Here is a 14,974-nt window from a genome sequence, read left to right on the forward strand (position 1 = left end):
CACATTTTACTCAGTTTTTTTTCTATTTTTTTATTTTTTTTATTTATTTTTTTTTTAGATAACAAAACGTGGTCGTTTCACTTAGTAATTTAACCCAAAAAAAAACTATCAAAACGGTGAAGTTTTAAGCTAGGTTTTCTGATTTCAACCCTAGTATAAATATATATTTTTCTCATCAAATCACTTAAGTCTCTCAATCTCAAAAAAACTCTCTCAGTCTCTCTCTCGCTTTTGCATCTTGCCTCTCGCTACTCTTGGCTCGGCTGGCTCACCAGTCACCACTAGCTACTGCTGGACCACTGGAAACTCTATTGCTTTTAATCTTCAGTAACCACTGCGTGGGTCATGGGTGAGTGCAGGCAGGAGATCAATGTCAAAAGCGTTGGTTAGTGTAGGCAGGAGATCAGGGTCGTGGGTCCACGCTTGTTTGTAGTTTCTAAATTTCTAAGGCATTTGCTTATATATCAATTGTTTTCAAGTTGAGTTATTTGGGCAAGGAGCTGTTTATGTGTGAAGATGGACAAGGTTTTTTTTTTGGGTGAACTGTGAATAGGTTGATGTTTGAAAATTTTGTCAATTGAACATTGTGTGAAGTCTTGAACATGTTGTGTATTGATAGTGGGCTTGAAGCCCAATTTTTTTAATTAAAAAAAAAAAAAAAAAAAACAGTTTTATGTGTGAATTGTGAATAGGATTTTTAAAAAAGAAGTTTGTATAGAGGGATAGGGTTTTTTTTTTTTAAGTGTGAACTGTGAATAGGCTGATGGGTGAAAAGTTTTTCAATTGAACATTTTGCATGAAGTCTTGAACATGTTGTGTATTAATATTGGGCTTGAAGCCCAATTTTTTTAATTAAAAAAACAGTTTTTCTTTTTCTTTTTTTATATATATTCAAACCGACCAAACCGATTAAACCGACCGTAAAAATCGCACCGCTATAGATCGGAAAACCGACCGTGGTCGGCGTGCATCGGTTTCAATTATGAAAAAACCGATCTCTGTCGGTTCGATAATAAATTTGAAAAAAAACCAAGCTGACCAAACCGCGCACACCCCTAGACTCCCTCGTACATGTCTAAGGCACCAGTCCCTTCTTGCCATACCATATTTGATTGCTATAATTTAACGTCATAACCTGTTACTTTTTTTCCAAAGTGACATAACCATTTTCCAAGTAAGGCTTTGTTAAACTACCTAATCTTTTAGCCCCTACCTACCTCAACCAGAAAATAAACCTTATTCCAAGGTCTAAAGGATATTTAAAAACTTGAATTCTTATGAAATTGGGAAAATTTCGCTAAATGTCCACAAACAAATATTTGCAATATATTAATGTGCATAGGTGACTTAATAACATGATAAAAGTCATGCAAACTACGTGTAATTCTTATGGCAAGCAATAAGAGAAAAAGGGTTCACAACTTAAGTAGGTTACTAATTAAACAAGCTTTTACATTTGGTGAGCTATACACCCGTGAAACCTACATATTGTGAAAGGGTCACTTTATAAAATTGTCTCCTAAAATAATTGAGAGAGAGAGAGAGAGAGAGAGAGAGACTTGAAAAACCTATAACCTTAAATATTTTTTATTCATTTCTTACGAGAGTATACTCACTGTAATTCAACATAGTATGTTGCACTTGCACATATAGCATCCACAAATATTACATTTCCTTTTGGGTAAGTCCACAAATATTACTTTGCATGATGAAGGAGATCCTGACACAAACTAAATCGACATTTATTTTTTGTAGAGGGACAAACCATTCGTCTCACAAAAACTACATTATGATATATTTTACATCTTTCAAGTAGTATATAGTTATTTATATTTCTTTCTTATGTGAAAGTTGTATATATATTGGAGATTGGTGGTGCACTTCAATATGCAATCCTTTGTTTACGCATTCAAGTTTTGTGCAAATAGAACTTGCCTCCGATATTCCCCAAGAGCCCATATAGGAAAAATGTTTCTATATGAAGAGTAGTTTAGTGTACAGTTCCTCATAAATACTCCAGTGATTTCCTATTGCCAATAACAATTGGTTATACTATGCTTCAAAAAATATTTTGGTATGTAGAAGTTATTTGACAAAAGAAATGAAAGCCTTATCTAAATTCCTTGGATTTTGAATAAACATGAATTACCTGTTGAGGGAAGTCACCATCTTCCATTTGTGCATTGATCAGCACTCTGACTCCACGATGAATTGGTGTTGGATCTATCTCGGCCTAAATTTATAAAAACATTTAGAATCAGGATATGGGATCCATCTGCACTTCCAAAGCAATCACTAAAGGCTCACCTTCTAAATTTTGCTATCATCTAATACTTAAGTTTTAAAGTTTCATAAATTTATTTGTTTAGATCTTTTTTTTTTTTTTTTTTTTTTTCGTATGTATAATATCCTAGATTACGTGAATTGGATTTGATAAGTGTATGTTTATCAGGCCAAACTGAGCTATATAAGTGATTACGAGGAACCCCCATAGTAACCAGACTAGTACTTTTGGGGCATAACTGAATATGTGATTGATATCATGACCAATGGTAGATTACTGATTGATATCTTGGATTACTCATTTTCATGACTGTTCCCCAACTAATTGCCAACTCTAACTATTGCTAAAACCTAAATCAGTCATGTTAATGTACAACTTATTAAATAATTTAGTTGAAAATGATGGACCAACCTGTCCAGCATCAATAAGCGATAACAGCGCCCATGCGGTTTGGACCAAATTTGCACGGTTGCCTTCTATATTTGTCCACACCTGTTGCACAAAGAAACTTATTTGAGTTCTCTATTTCCATTCCCCCCCTCCCCCCCTTCTTTCTTTCTTTCTTTCTTTTCTGTTGTAAAAAATAAGTAACATTTAAATCAAAACAAATTTCCATACCTTGTTTTGGCTTGATAGGTAACTCTCTCCCCATCCACCATTTGGTAGCTGCTTTGATAGCAAAAATTCACAAGTTTTGCGCAATGCAGGACAATTTCTATAGTTTCTTCCACAAGCTGCCAATCCTCCTATAGCAAACCATGTACCATAGGTGTAGCAAATCCCCCAATGACCATACCTACATAAGTATTAATCTTGTGTAAGTATTGATGGTTTCTCCTTTTAGCATCAAGCAAAAGAAAAGAGAAGAAAAAAGTAAAATTTGGTGCAGTCTCTTAATGATATTATCATAGTTGACTACTTTTATTTTCTGTCTAAATGTCAAAAGAAAACTGTGCGGCTATAGAGCAGTACTTCATGGTGTGAATCAAGAAAATAAGCGTGTGCAAAAAAAAAATATTACCATGATCCATCAGGTTCTTGTACGTCTTCAATGTATTGAATTGCATTGGAAATGCTACTGTCTATTTCTGTCTTACGGTGCTTGGGATAGAATTTCCTAAAGAGTGTCAAGGCTTGAACCGCTGACGAAGTACATTCTACATACCTATAAAGTGGTTCAATTTTAATGTCAGGAAGATAACATGACCAATACCATGACAACTATTCTTGTGCTAGAAGATAACTTACTCTCTCTCAATAAGAGTATCTTCAAAGAACTCTGTGGGGTTGAATTTCTGCAAAAATAAGATAAAAAAATATGGGAATGAGTGGTAAGTTTAAAACAATGGTTTTTTGCCATAAACATGTACACACCTATCTTACAAGGAAAAGTTGAGATATTGAAACAAGTTAGGGAGAAACTAGTAGTTTTATTGGAGAAGTTACCTCCAACCAACGGTAAGCTCTTTGAGGCTCCCATGCTGGGAAACCACCATTGCTACTCTGTATTGGTATTAAAAGAAAGTCAAGTATTAAAGTGATGCATTTCAGAATCATTAAACCTAATAAAGTTAAATAAGTGAAGTGGATAATATAACTCTCACACAACTTGTACTTAAATGTAAATTTTTCAAAAAAAAAAAAAAAAAAGAATCTGCAAGGTTGAATTCTTACTTGTAGAGAAAGAATGACATTCACAGCATCATAGAACCTGTTTGTCTCCATTTTTTCGCCAACAAGGTCTTGAGACATTTGTGAGAACAAAAGTGCAACCTGAAAAATCGAAGGTTTTACAAAATTCAAAATTTTTCCTTTGAAATGAACCATGAGAATATTAGTATAAATCATAAATGCATTAGAGTTGGCATTACTTTTAGCCCTTCTGCTGTGCAGTCAGAGACTTGCCAACCATGGTCCTGCATTGAAAAAGTCCATGCTCCTTTGCTAATGTGTCGGTACATAGCTTTGAAGTCACCAGAAGGGTTTTCTCGGACCTAGAAAATAAAATGATTAGGTTAAGCAATATCTTTCATAGAATCACGTGAGGAGTATTTGATATGTATTCTGACCTGTGAAGCCTTGACAAACTCATGTGATTTCCTAAGTGTTGACCAATACTCTTCATTTAGATTACAAGAGAGAATTGCTTGAATAGCAAAAGTCACATCCCACATCTGACTACCAAAACTCTGCATCACATAAATCAAGCATCATAAGTAAATGCTTTTAAGTATATGTGATTGCATCAACTTTCTCACATGCTTATGGATGTGCTAATTATGCTATTTTGCTTTTCTAGAAAGTCAAGTAACCAAAAGATGCAAGGGAATGGTCATAATCATATTACCTGAAGTTTTAAGCCATCTTCTGCAACCCAATAGTTGTCTGGAATTCTGGTTAGATGAAGCTTGTATGCCTCTGAATTTGGATCTTCAACCCAACGGGCAAGCAAACATAAAATCTATAACGCAAGTAACCTCGACAAATTTAGTTCAATGATGACACACCAAATACTTTGATTTTATATTTCTTTCATTTGAATTGAACTGCAACACAAGTATTGACCTTATTTACGCCTCCAATGCAAAGGTATCTGCTGTTTTCATCCTCATAACGTACATGACCAATTGCAGCTTTTAGTGCCTTCTCTCTCAACTTTGAAAAAGGCCAACGTGTCAGGATAGGCTCTGCTACATGGTGAAGAAAATCCCATAGCATATCTTGCATGAGGGGATGCGGATAGTACAAATCCTCCTAAATTAGCACATTGTGTAAGTTTGATGTAGGCATCAATTTTGTGAAAATTGCTAATAAGCAGGATATGATATTGATTTTTCTAACATGGACAAGAAATGTAAAAAAGACTTCAAATAACCTTAGCAACTGTACTCCTAGCCTGATTCCAGTTAACTTGATGGTAAGGCTCATTGTATAACTCTTGTCTCAGTGATTGAATCAAGCCGGTAATTGGACTGACAAATCTCTTCCCATATAAATAAGACATTGGCATGTAAACCAAACGACAGTAGCATAACATTTTTCCTGTATTTCGTATAATGAAGGTCGTGACGATTAGATACATGCACTATGTTAACTGCTGCATAAAGTTTTTGAGTGATATGCATCTTAAAAAGTGTGCTTTTCAAAAAAAAATATGTGAGTTACAAGAACCTGGATGCATAGGGATGAAATTAGGAAGAATCCAAAATTCTGGGGGCAGTGGATTGCAGCCTGACCACTCATATACTCCTAGTACCTATACAAAAGAGGAGGCATTTCATGTTTACTTACAAAAATAAATAACATTTGGTTGACAAGAAATTTGACAGTACATGTTAAGAATATAAAGAACATATAATCAAATAGTGATATTTTAAACATATCAATTGAATAAAAAGTTATTAAGTAGTATAATATTAACCAAAGCAACATTGGCTAATGGGTTCAATTGGTCATACCGTGACCCAAAACTTTCCCCATGATGGAATTGCTACTATACTACCATGGTCAAGGATCCATTTCCGTCCTCTAGCCATAGCCATGTCTTCACCATCTTCAGGTCCCTCACCAAGTAGCCTTAAGGCAATGTAGCTCAAAGCTGTGCCAAACATTGTACTGTGACCTTCAATATGGAAGCCCCAACCTCCGTCTTCATTCTGTCCAACAAACAAATGGACATGTATAGGTTAAAAATTTGCAAAGTTTTCAATTTTTTAGGCTTGTTGCTCGCTAAATATCTACTAACACTGTGTCATGAGTTTATAAAGAAAATGGATAGAATTTTCTTCCAAATTATATTGGAGAAAAATCCCCCCAATTCACTAGGTGAAACTCAAAAGTCTTTAGGTGTATATTTTAAGTTTCTTTTCTTTTTTGTTTTTTCTTTTTTTTTTTTTTGGGGTGGGGGGTGGCTAATGAGAATGTCCAGAGCCTTTTTTGGTAAGTGGATGTCCAAACTTTAGGTGTATTTTTAGTCTCCCTCATCTCTAAAGAATTTTCTTATAATTATGCGATGTCAGATGATTTATTTTATTTTAGTTAATAATAATGTGACTTGTTTAAATAATTTAATGAATTATATGAATTTATATATGTTTCCTGATTTTCACGTAATGCTTTAGAGGACAACTATTCTATTAATATATATATATATATATATATATATATATATATATATATATATGTGTGTGTGTGTATTCTAATTAAATGGAGGATAAAAATGTGATTTCCCTTCTATTAATAAGGGATGCCATTTCCTTTGACCTTTTATTCCACTCTCGAATTTATATAGATCCTTTGGAACTATAAGTTATTTGAAAACAAAGTTATATTCAATTACAACAAAATATTACCTGGTGATTATACAAGTATCGAATCATTTCCATCTGGTGTGCTGGTGAAAGCACAGCATTGAGACCTCCCGTGATGTACAATGCCATTATCTGCATGGCAATAATTTGAAGTTATGTTAAATGTAACAAACAAAGTCACTGGGTTAATTTTGTCAGCCATCCCAATTTAGTAAGTCATAAATACAATATATCATATCATATTATATATATATATAATAAAAGTTGGGTTTAGACGCCATAATTGTGCCACGTAACTTCATCAAATTGCAGAAATTTTATTAAATTTTTAGATTTTTAAAGAACTAAAAATGAATAGTATATTATCAGGACTCTAATTCATTCTTATCATTAAAGAAAATTAGATTAACATTATTTTTTTATTTGTTAGGATATATTTCTTAAATTAAGGGATATTTGACATACAAAAATTTAATTTAGATAATATTTATCATTTAATTAACATTATTTTTTTATTTGTTAGGATATATTTCTTAAATTATGGTATAATATTTAACATACAAAAATTTAATTTAAATAATATTTATCATCTAAATTTTCAAAATTTTAATATTATTAAATTAATATTATTTTATCAGAATATCAAGCTACAAAACTTGATTATTAAGGAATAAGCACAATCCAAATTCTTCAAGAGGTGATTAATATAAACCTATCCCAAGAAACAGTATATATCTCCAATAATTTGATAATCTTTATCTATTCCAAAAAACAGTATATATCTCCATTAATTTGATAATTTCCAATAATTTGATAATCTTTATCTATTCCAAAAAACAGTATATATCTCCATTAATTTGATAATTTCTACGTTGATGACATTTAATATATATATATATATATATATATATATATATATATATCAAAATTCCTTATAGCTATCAACCACGTTCTTTTTCTCTCTTTTTTTTTAAAAAAAATTTAATTTTTAATTTTTTATATATTACATTATGTTGAATCAACTTTTTTTTGTTTTTTTTCATTCTATTCATATGACCTTTTTTTAATTCCAATTTTTATGGGATAAAAACAAACACATTGATTAGATATCTTTAATTTCAATAAGATTTAAATGAATTATATTTCAAATGGAACTCTACCAATATATATAACCCTATATATCCTTTTTGGAGTGAAGCTTATTTCAATATGTGAATGCCAAATCCCATGACAACGCAAGTATGCATTATTTCTTCTTTTATTATTATTATTTTCATTTTTTTTATTTTCTTTAGTGTTATTATTGGTTTTTTGTCTTCATGTGATTTTAATTAATGAATTCAAAACATTTGAAAACATTGTCAAGTTTCTAAAGGCTCCTTCTTTGTTTTCGTATTTTGTTTTTATTAAATTGATTAGGTTTTGTGTATTGGTTGCCTTTTGTTTAAACTAATTTTCTTAGCTTTGATCTAATTTATATGCTTAGGGTTAGGGTCTTAGAATTAATGATTAAATATGGTTAGAATTAATAGATTAATATTAACAATTTTCTTATTTGATTTTTATGTTACATCAAATTATTAAGATGTTCTATACGTGTATTCTTGAATTATCAACTTTAATTTTAATTTATAATATTATCAAGATTATATTAATTTTAGATTTATCAATTGTTTAGTACGTTTTTTTTAAATAATTATCAATTTAAAATTCAGTTTGGAATTATCAATTTAATTTAGTTTTAGGAAGAAATCTTACCCTTTATTTTAGTGAGATAATTATTTACACTTGATAATTTTTTTCTTTTATCTTTATTGAATCTATTAAAATATATAATTATTTATACATTTATTTTATAAGTTTTTTCATAAAACCGTGCATGCCTATAACTAGTAATATATATATATATATATATATATATATATATATATACACACACTTTTGGTTGTGCGTTTAAGAGCTTGAATTCAAAAAATCAAAAAGTATATGCAATAAATTGTACCAATCTGATGGGCCTTTTTTGTTTTTTTTCAATAATTTAAGAAATTGTACCAATCTGATTGGCCTTATGGAATGAACATATTCAAGAAGTGTTACAATTTTGACAACAATTTTATTTTCTTAAGCAAAGGTATAGAGAGAGAGAGTATGTTTTTTAGAAACAAATGGTTTGAAAATACATACCATGGGTGGAAGGAAAAACAGAGGGCCAGCAGATTCAACAGGCCAGTGGCCATCATGGGCTTGAATGGATGAAAAAAAGCTCAGTGCTCTTTTCAGAGTAGTTATCACTGCTTCCTCTGTTATCACCTCTTTTTCTTTCACTTGGACTGGTGGTGGAATAGGCCCACATGGGTTCTCCTTTCTAAGCTGTGAGTTTGCAATATCAAAGAGTTAGAGATATGTCCAATTGAAAAATTTTGTGGTACTAGATTTTTTTTGGTTATAAATTTGAACTCCGAATAGCAAATACAGAAATGTCTGCTAACGACAGTGACATCTTGCAGCCCAAAATGTCCTTTGAGCTTACATTTAATTAAAACATAGCTAACCTTAATTGACATTTTAACTTGTATGCCGTCTAAAAGGTGTAAAAATATGTTGAATAAAAAGATACCTTTTATGTTGAGGACCCATGCAAATTAAAATATGAAACAACAAATTCGATCACAAGCTTTATGTTTCGAAAAGTTTACTATTTACAGATGAGACCCTTTGTTTATTTTCAGTTTAAGGGACATTTGTTTATTAATTTTTGTTACTTTTCACTACAGATGAGACCCTTTTAAAATATATTCAACTAGTGCACAAAAATACTCGTTAACGAAGCCAAACGTGAGATTTGTCTCACTCATGTTGTGTGTATCCCTGTGTACCAAACTTAAACGAGTCGAAAAGCACATCAATAATATTCTTACATGGGATAAGAAAACAGGGGATAGATTCATAGAAAGGATCAAAAGCCAGTGGTCTACTCTATATGGCTGGTTGACTAGTTTATGATGCTTATAGACTAATGAACATGATGAAATGTTCAACATGATATTCTCAGAAAATATATGAGAGAAAAGACACACATATATAGACATAGTTACCTGCATCCTCATCAAAAGATCAGCACTTTGTTTCTTATGAAACCGGTTTTTCTTAAACTCCTCACGCATCCTTTCAACTTCAGCACGCTCTTCAGGAGTACCAGCATCAGGGTCGAATTCCCAGTGTTGCCGCCCAATGAAATTGTTTAGACTCACCAGCTTTGGCCCTCCTTCGGCTATCTTCAACTTCCACATCCTCTAAATATGTAACAAATACAAATCCTACAGTCATGAGACAAGTTGATATGATCATTAGCCCAATAATATTTGAAATGAACCAAACCCAACTATTTACACACACACACACACACACACACAGACACAGAGTTATAGCTGGTATGAAACTTCGTATAGTATAAATCATAGCCAACCACAACATATTTCTTAGTAAACATGATATATATATATATATATATATATATTTGCATATTACATGCTTTGCAGCCAAAATATTTTATCTCATAGAGACCCGGGGACATGTTTTGTTAAATACTACTCATACTGATCTACACAGAAAGAGATCAAGATCATTTTCTTGAGAAAATTGGAGATTGGAAAGTGAGAAATGAATAAAAGAGGAGGAATATTTGAGTGATACCCTTAAAGACTAAGAGAGGAACAGAAAATTTTGTGTTTGTTCCTTAGTGAGATACCAAGAGGCTGGCACACTCAGAGAACAATTTTCTTGGGGTGGTGTAATTGTGAGGTCTTGGCCCTTTAAGTAGGAGAGATATTAGGTGAGAGAAGTGTTAGGATTAATTCTCTAAAATCCTATTGTATGATGTTGTGTTTGACATTTTGTACAACATCATGTATTAAAATAATAAAAATTGTTTTATTATCTAAAATAATGATAACATGAATATTTAAATATATAATAGAGATATTATTATATAGTTCTTGAGATGCATTGTATGTGATTTAGTTAAAGAAGATATAAATTACAAGTTCTTTGTAAACTAGAAATTTTAGTTCATAATCGGTTATGAAATTAAGCATTTCATCTGTAAATATTATAACATGCCATTAAGATGGTTTATCTTGATAATGAAAGTGGAGACTTCTAGTTTATGTTTTAAAAATCAGACCGGACTAAACCGAACTAAACGGTTCGACCAGTTCAACTAGGAACCGAATACTGATTGGGTCCGGTTATGACTAAAAACCGTAAAATAATAAAAAACTGGTATTAATGGGGAACTAGCCGGTTAACCATAAAAACCGAAAAACAAGTATGGTTGAACCGGTTTTGTAGAATAAGCTGAAACTAATACATTTTGTAGTAAAAAGACAAAAAATTAAAGCATTTTCTTTTTCTCAAATACACCGTGAAAAACTATAAGAATGATGATCCAAGACTAAAAATGCAAAAACTTCAAGAAGAGAGAGAGAGAGAGAGAGAGAGAAAGATAAAATGAGGTAAAGAACTAAAAATTGAAATGTGATACTTAATTATTTTTTAGCTGGATCGAGGATTACCTTAGCAGCTTCAACTAATGGAAAATTTTTATTTTGAAATTTGAAGCAAACTTGAGAAACATGAGAGACTCTGAGAGTTTGAGAGACTTGAAGAGCACCGTTTAAAACCAAAAGAGATAAAAAAAAAAAAAAAAAAAAAAAAAAAAAAAAAAAAAAAAAAAAAAAAAAAAAAAAAAAAAAAAGAGAAATGAGAGTTTGAAAAAAGTTGGGTAGGTGGAGTATTAATGAGGGTGTTTCTTTTTTCCTTTTCAATGTCTTGTCTTCACCTCCTAGAGCATGCAGAGCTTACCTTGACAGTATTGGAACGTGTGTGGCACATACATGAATGAGATGGTAAAAGAAGCAAAGTGACTTTTACGGGACAACTCATTTAATGGAAGGGAAGGGTAAAAAAAAGAAAAAGAAAAAGATAAAAGAGGAGGTCATGTCAATAATCAGTAAATATATAAGTATTAAATATATAATAATAATAATAATAAATATATATTATATATTGTTAATTTGACTCTTAACAGACATAAACTTTTATATAGGGGTAGTGGGTTTTGTTATTTTTATTTTCTAAATTTAATATATGAAAACTAAACTCACATTATTTTTTAAAATTTTATATATATATATATATATATATATATGTTTAACTTGAATATTCTTAGTTAAAAACTTAAAATATATATTTTTATTTTAAATTAACAATTAAATTATTTATAACATTACCAGTTCGACTACCGATTGGCGGTCCAACCAGAAAACCGATAACCAATTCTTTTTCCTGTTCTTTCACCATACTGATTTTTAAAACCATACTTCTAGTTAATATTTTGAAGTGTCTTAAGTATATAAGACATATTGACCAAACCGCCATGAGATTAATTATTCTATTAACAATTTTCAACTAAAAACATAAACTCTCAATCTTAAGGGAATTGTGAACTTGAATATAAAATGTTGTTTTCTTTGATATATCAGGAGTAAGATCTATATTAATGAACAAAATCTCAGTACGTTAAGAAATCACATGTAGTGATGAATGGACACGTATTCACAATATGGACTTCATAGTCTCTTTCTAGGTATAAAGTAATCCCTTGAAATAAGTTTAATGAGTTTAGTTATTCAAAGTGTTTGGTCTAACCACTTTAGTAATAAAGAGTTACTAAAATTTATATTTTATGAAATTTGATTTCATACACGAATAACTTATAGGATTAAATTGGGAACTCAAGGATCAATAGATAGTAATTTTCAAAGGGACATTTATATATTATGACTTTGTGTTACTATGAATATTTTCAAGAAGGGGTTAATTGATTAGATAATAAAGTCTTGGGATATAATTTCATTAATAAAGCCCAGAGTGCAATTATATTTTTATAGTAGTATTAAATGTAATTAATGGTAATTTTAGGACTTCTCAAGGGTTGACTGATAGGCCAGAAGCCCATTAGAGCTAAAGTTTTATTTGTCCCTTTGGTCCCATTCCAAGCCACACACTAAAGCTCAATTGAGTTGTCCTAAAAGGTCAGCCCAATTAGATAATTAGTTAATTATTTAATAAGAGTTATTAAATAGAATAATTGCTTAGGTAGTTATTTGTATGTTCAAGTAAAAAAGATTAAAATAGCTTTTAGAAAAAACACAAGCTCTTGAGAAAATAAATAATGTACAGAATTGATGGAGAGACCATGCATCTTTGGCATATATGGAATTGCGGTGAAGATTGAAGGTCCACCCATGTTCAATCTTCTTCTTTGTTTTAAATTTCACTGCATCAAGGTACATTTTTCTATTCTTTGTTTCTAAAATTCAAAAGTTCCATGTTCTCTCACATGAATGAAATAGATCCATAAAATTTTCGTTGCTTATTTTGTATAAGATGCAAAACTATATTTTCCAACAAGAAGAATATGGTAGGTAGAATGGTGTCAACATTTAAGTCATAAATTTGCAAGAGAGAGAGAGAGAGAGAGAGTGTGTGATTTCATGTAGGTATTGACAATTGATGAACCAACACAACTGACATCAGAGGGATGGACCAAAAGTTGATGGGGAAGACATGAATGTTTTTGCCTTTTGACTTCGCAATCCTCCAATCTACCCCCTGTTTATCATAATCGGGTGTAATATCCCTAGATTTAAGATTACCTGCAACACCCTAGGTATTGCACCTAATGTAATAACTATCAACAACTAAGATTGAGTGTTGAAAAAAAGCAACTTTCAATCTCAACCATTGAATCAAAGAAGTGAGAAAAAGTTAAAATGGTAAAAAGTGTTTGTGTATGGGGAGGGGGTAATTGTAACGGGTGTAATGCCCTAGGTATTTGAGAAGTCATGTTTTAGTGAACTACATGATGACTTGATCCCTCTCGAGGGTACGTAGGCAACTTAGTATCTTTTGCTGAGTTCAATCATGCACTAAAAAAAAAAAAAAACATAAAAACAAAAAAAAATCATCCAAAAAGAAATTATCAAAAAAAAAAAAAAAGATTATCAAAAAAGAAATCATCAAAAAAAAAATCTGTTGAACTACGTGATGACTTGATCCCTCTCCGGGGTACGTAGGCAGCTTAGTACTTATCACTAAGTTCAGTCACATGAAAAGAAGAATGATTGCCAGTCTAGCTTGAAGAGTTTTCCAACAGTCATCAATATGCTTTTAAGGTCCCTTTGGTTGACAAAGCATTGCTTAAAGACAATCAACTGTTCAATAGGATGATCAAATATCGTTGTAGTCGAAGATGAAGACTAAATGAGGTCTGCATGGCATTGCCCATCTTCTATGGACATTCTCCCACATTTCTGAAGTATGCTTTGCATCACTTATCTCCTGGGGGCATTTTCTTGTACCTTGCAAGTCTAAACTACATCGTCTCTCTTCTAGGTTGTGCCACTTCATAACTCTGAAATTTGAACCACATCATCTTCCTTTTGAGTGGTGCCGTTTCGCATCATGTCTTTGAAATCTGGACAATGTCACCTTCCTCCAGCATTTGAAGTTGGTGTTGTATCATCTCTCCTCTAAGGGCATGTTTGTGCAATGTCAAAGTCTTGGCGGCATTCTTCTCACATCCTCAAAGTCTTGATGAGAGCTCCTTGCATCTTCAAAGTCTTGATGCCTGGCTAAAGTGCTAGGTACCCTCGAAGTCTGAGCTATGTTTCCTCTGAAAATTGGTGCTAATGTAGCTTCATTATATAGGCCAATGTTGGTGCGACTGCAGTGCAAATGAAGTGTTGACATGATGTCATGACAAAGAAGAATATTGGCATGGCTTTAGTGCAAATGAAGTATTGACATGATGTCATGGCAAAGACGAATATTGGCATGGCTTAGACGAATATTGGCATGGCTTTAGTGCAAATAAAGTGTTGATGTGGCTTCATAGCAAAGATTAATATTGGCATGGCTTCAAAGCAAATAAAGTGTCGAGACAACTTTATGGCAAAAGAAGAGTGCTAGTGCAACTTCATTACAAAGGCAAATGATGGTGCGACTTTATAGCAGATGCAAGTACAAATGTTGCTTCAATAAACAAATGCAAGTGTTGGCGCAACTTCATGACAAAGATAAGTGGTGCCACAATTTCGATGCAAATAAAAAATATGGATGCAGCTTCAACATGAAGGCAGGTGTTAATATAGCTTCAGTACAAGGACAAATGCTGATGTGGTTATGTTGCAAAAACTCTTGATGTAGCTACGTTGCAAAGATCCTTGATATGACTGCGTTGAAAAGACAAGTGTTGGTGCAGCTTAATTGCCAAGACAAAGGCTAGTACAACTTCAAAGTCAAGTACTAGTAATAG

The 14,974-nt window shown here is 31.9% G+C and overlaps 1 protein-coding gene across 4 annotated transcripts in view; it reads right to left on the reverse strand.

Annotated features, from left to right (window-relative positions):
• The window catches only part of LOC126707682 (lupeol synthase-like), a 108,390-nt gene extending 97,994 nt beyond the window's left edge, over positions 1-10,396 (reverse strand). For 2 of the 4 annotated variants that reach the window (XM_050407515.1, XM_050407516.1), the window contains exons 1-2: positions 10,288-10,395; positions 9,690-9,911 (exon numbers count right to left, since the gene is read on the reverse strand). In XM_050407515.1, the coding sequence (XP_050263472.1) occupies positions 9,690-9,884 (195 nt within the window). In that variant the 5' untranslated portion in view covers positions 9,885-9,911; positions 10,288-10,395. Of the gene's footprint in view, positions 1-1,559; positions 2,028-2,149; positions 2,234-2,695; positions 2,777-2,902; positions 3,081-3,305; positions 3,450-3,532; positions 3,580-3,730; positions 3,788-3,958; positions 4,058-4,155; positions 4,279-4,353; positions 4,474-4,631; positions 4,746-4,849; positions 5,039-5,159; positions 5,327-5,455; positions 5,541-5,742; positions 5,941-6,636; positions 6,727-8,778; positions 8,965-9,689; positions 9,912-10,287 lie in introns of those variants that run through there. The other 2 variants (XM_050407510.1, XM_050407514.1) reach the window with 2 other exon arrangements.
• Between the last annotated feature and the right edge of the window lie 4,578 nt (positions 10,397-14,974).

Source organism: Quercus robur, chromosome 11, assembly GCF_932294415.1.
Source record: "Quercus robur chromosome 11, dhQueRobu3.1, whole genome shotgun sequence".
In the NCBI taxonomy this organism is placed as follows: Eukaryota; Viridiplantae; Streptophyta; class Magnoliopsida; order Fagales; family Fagaceae; genus Quercus; species Quercus robur.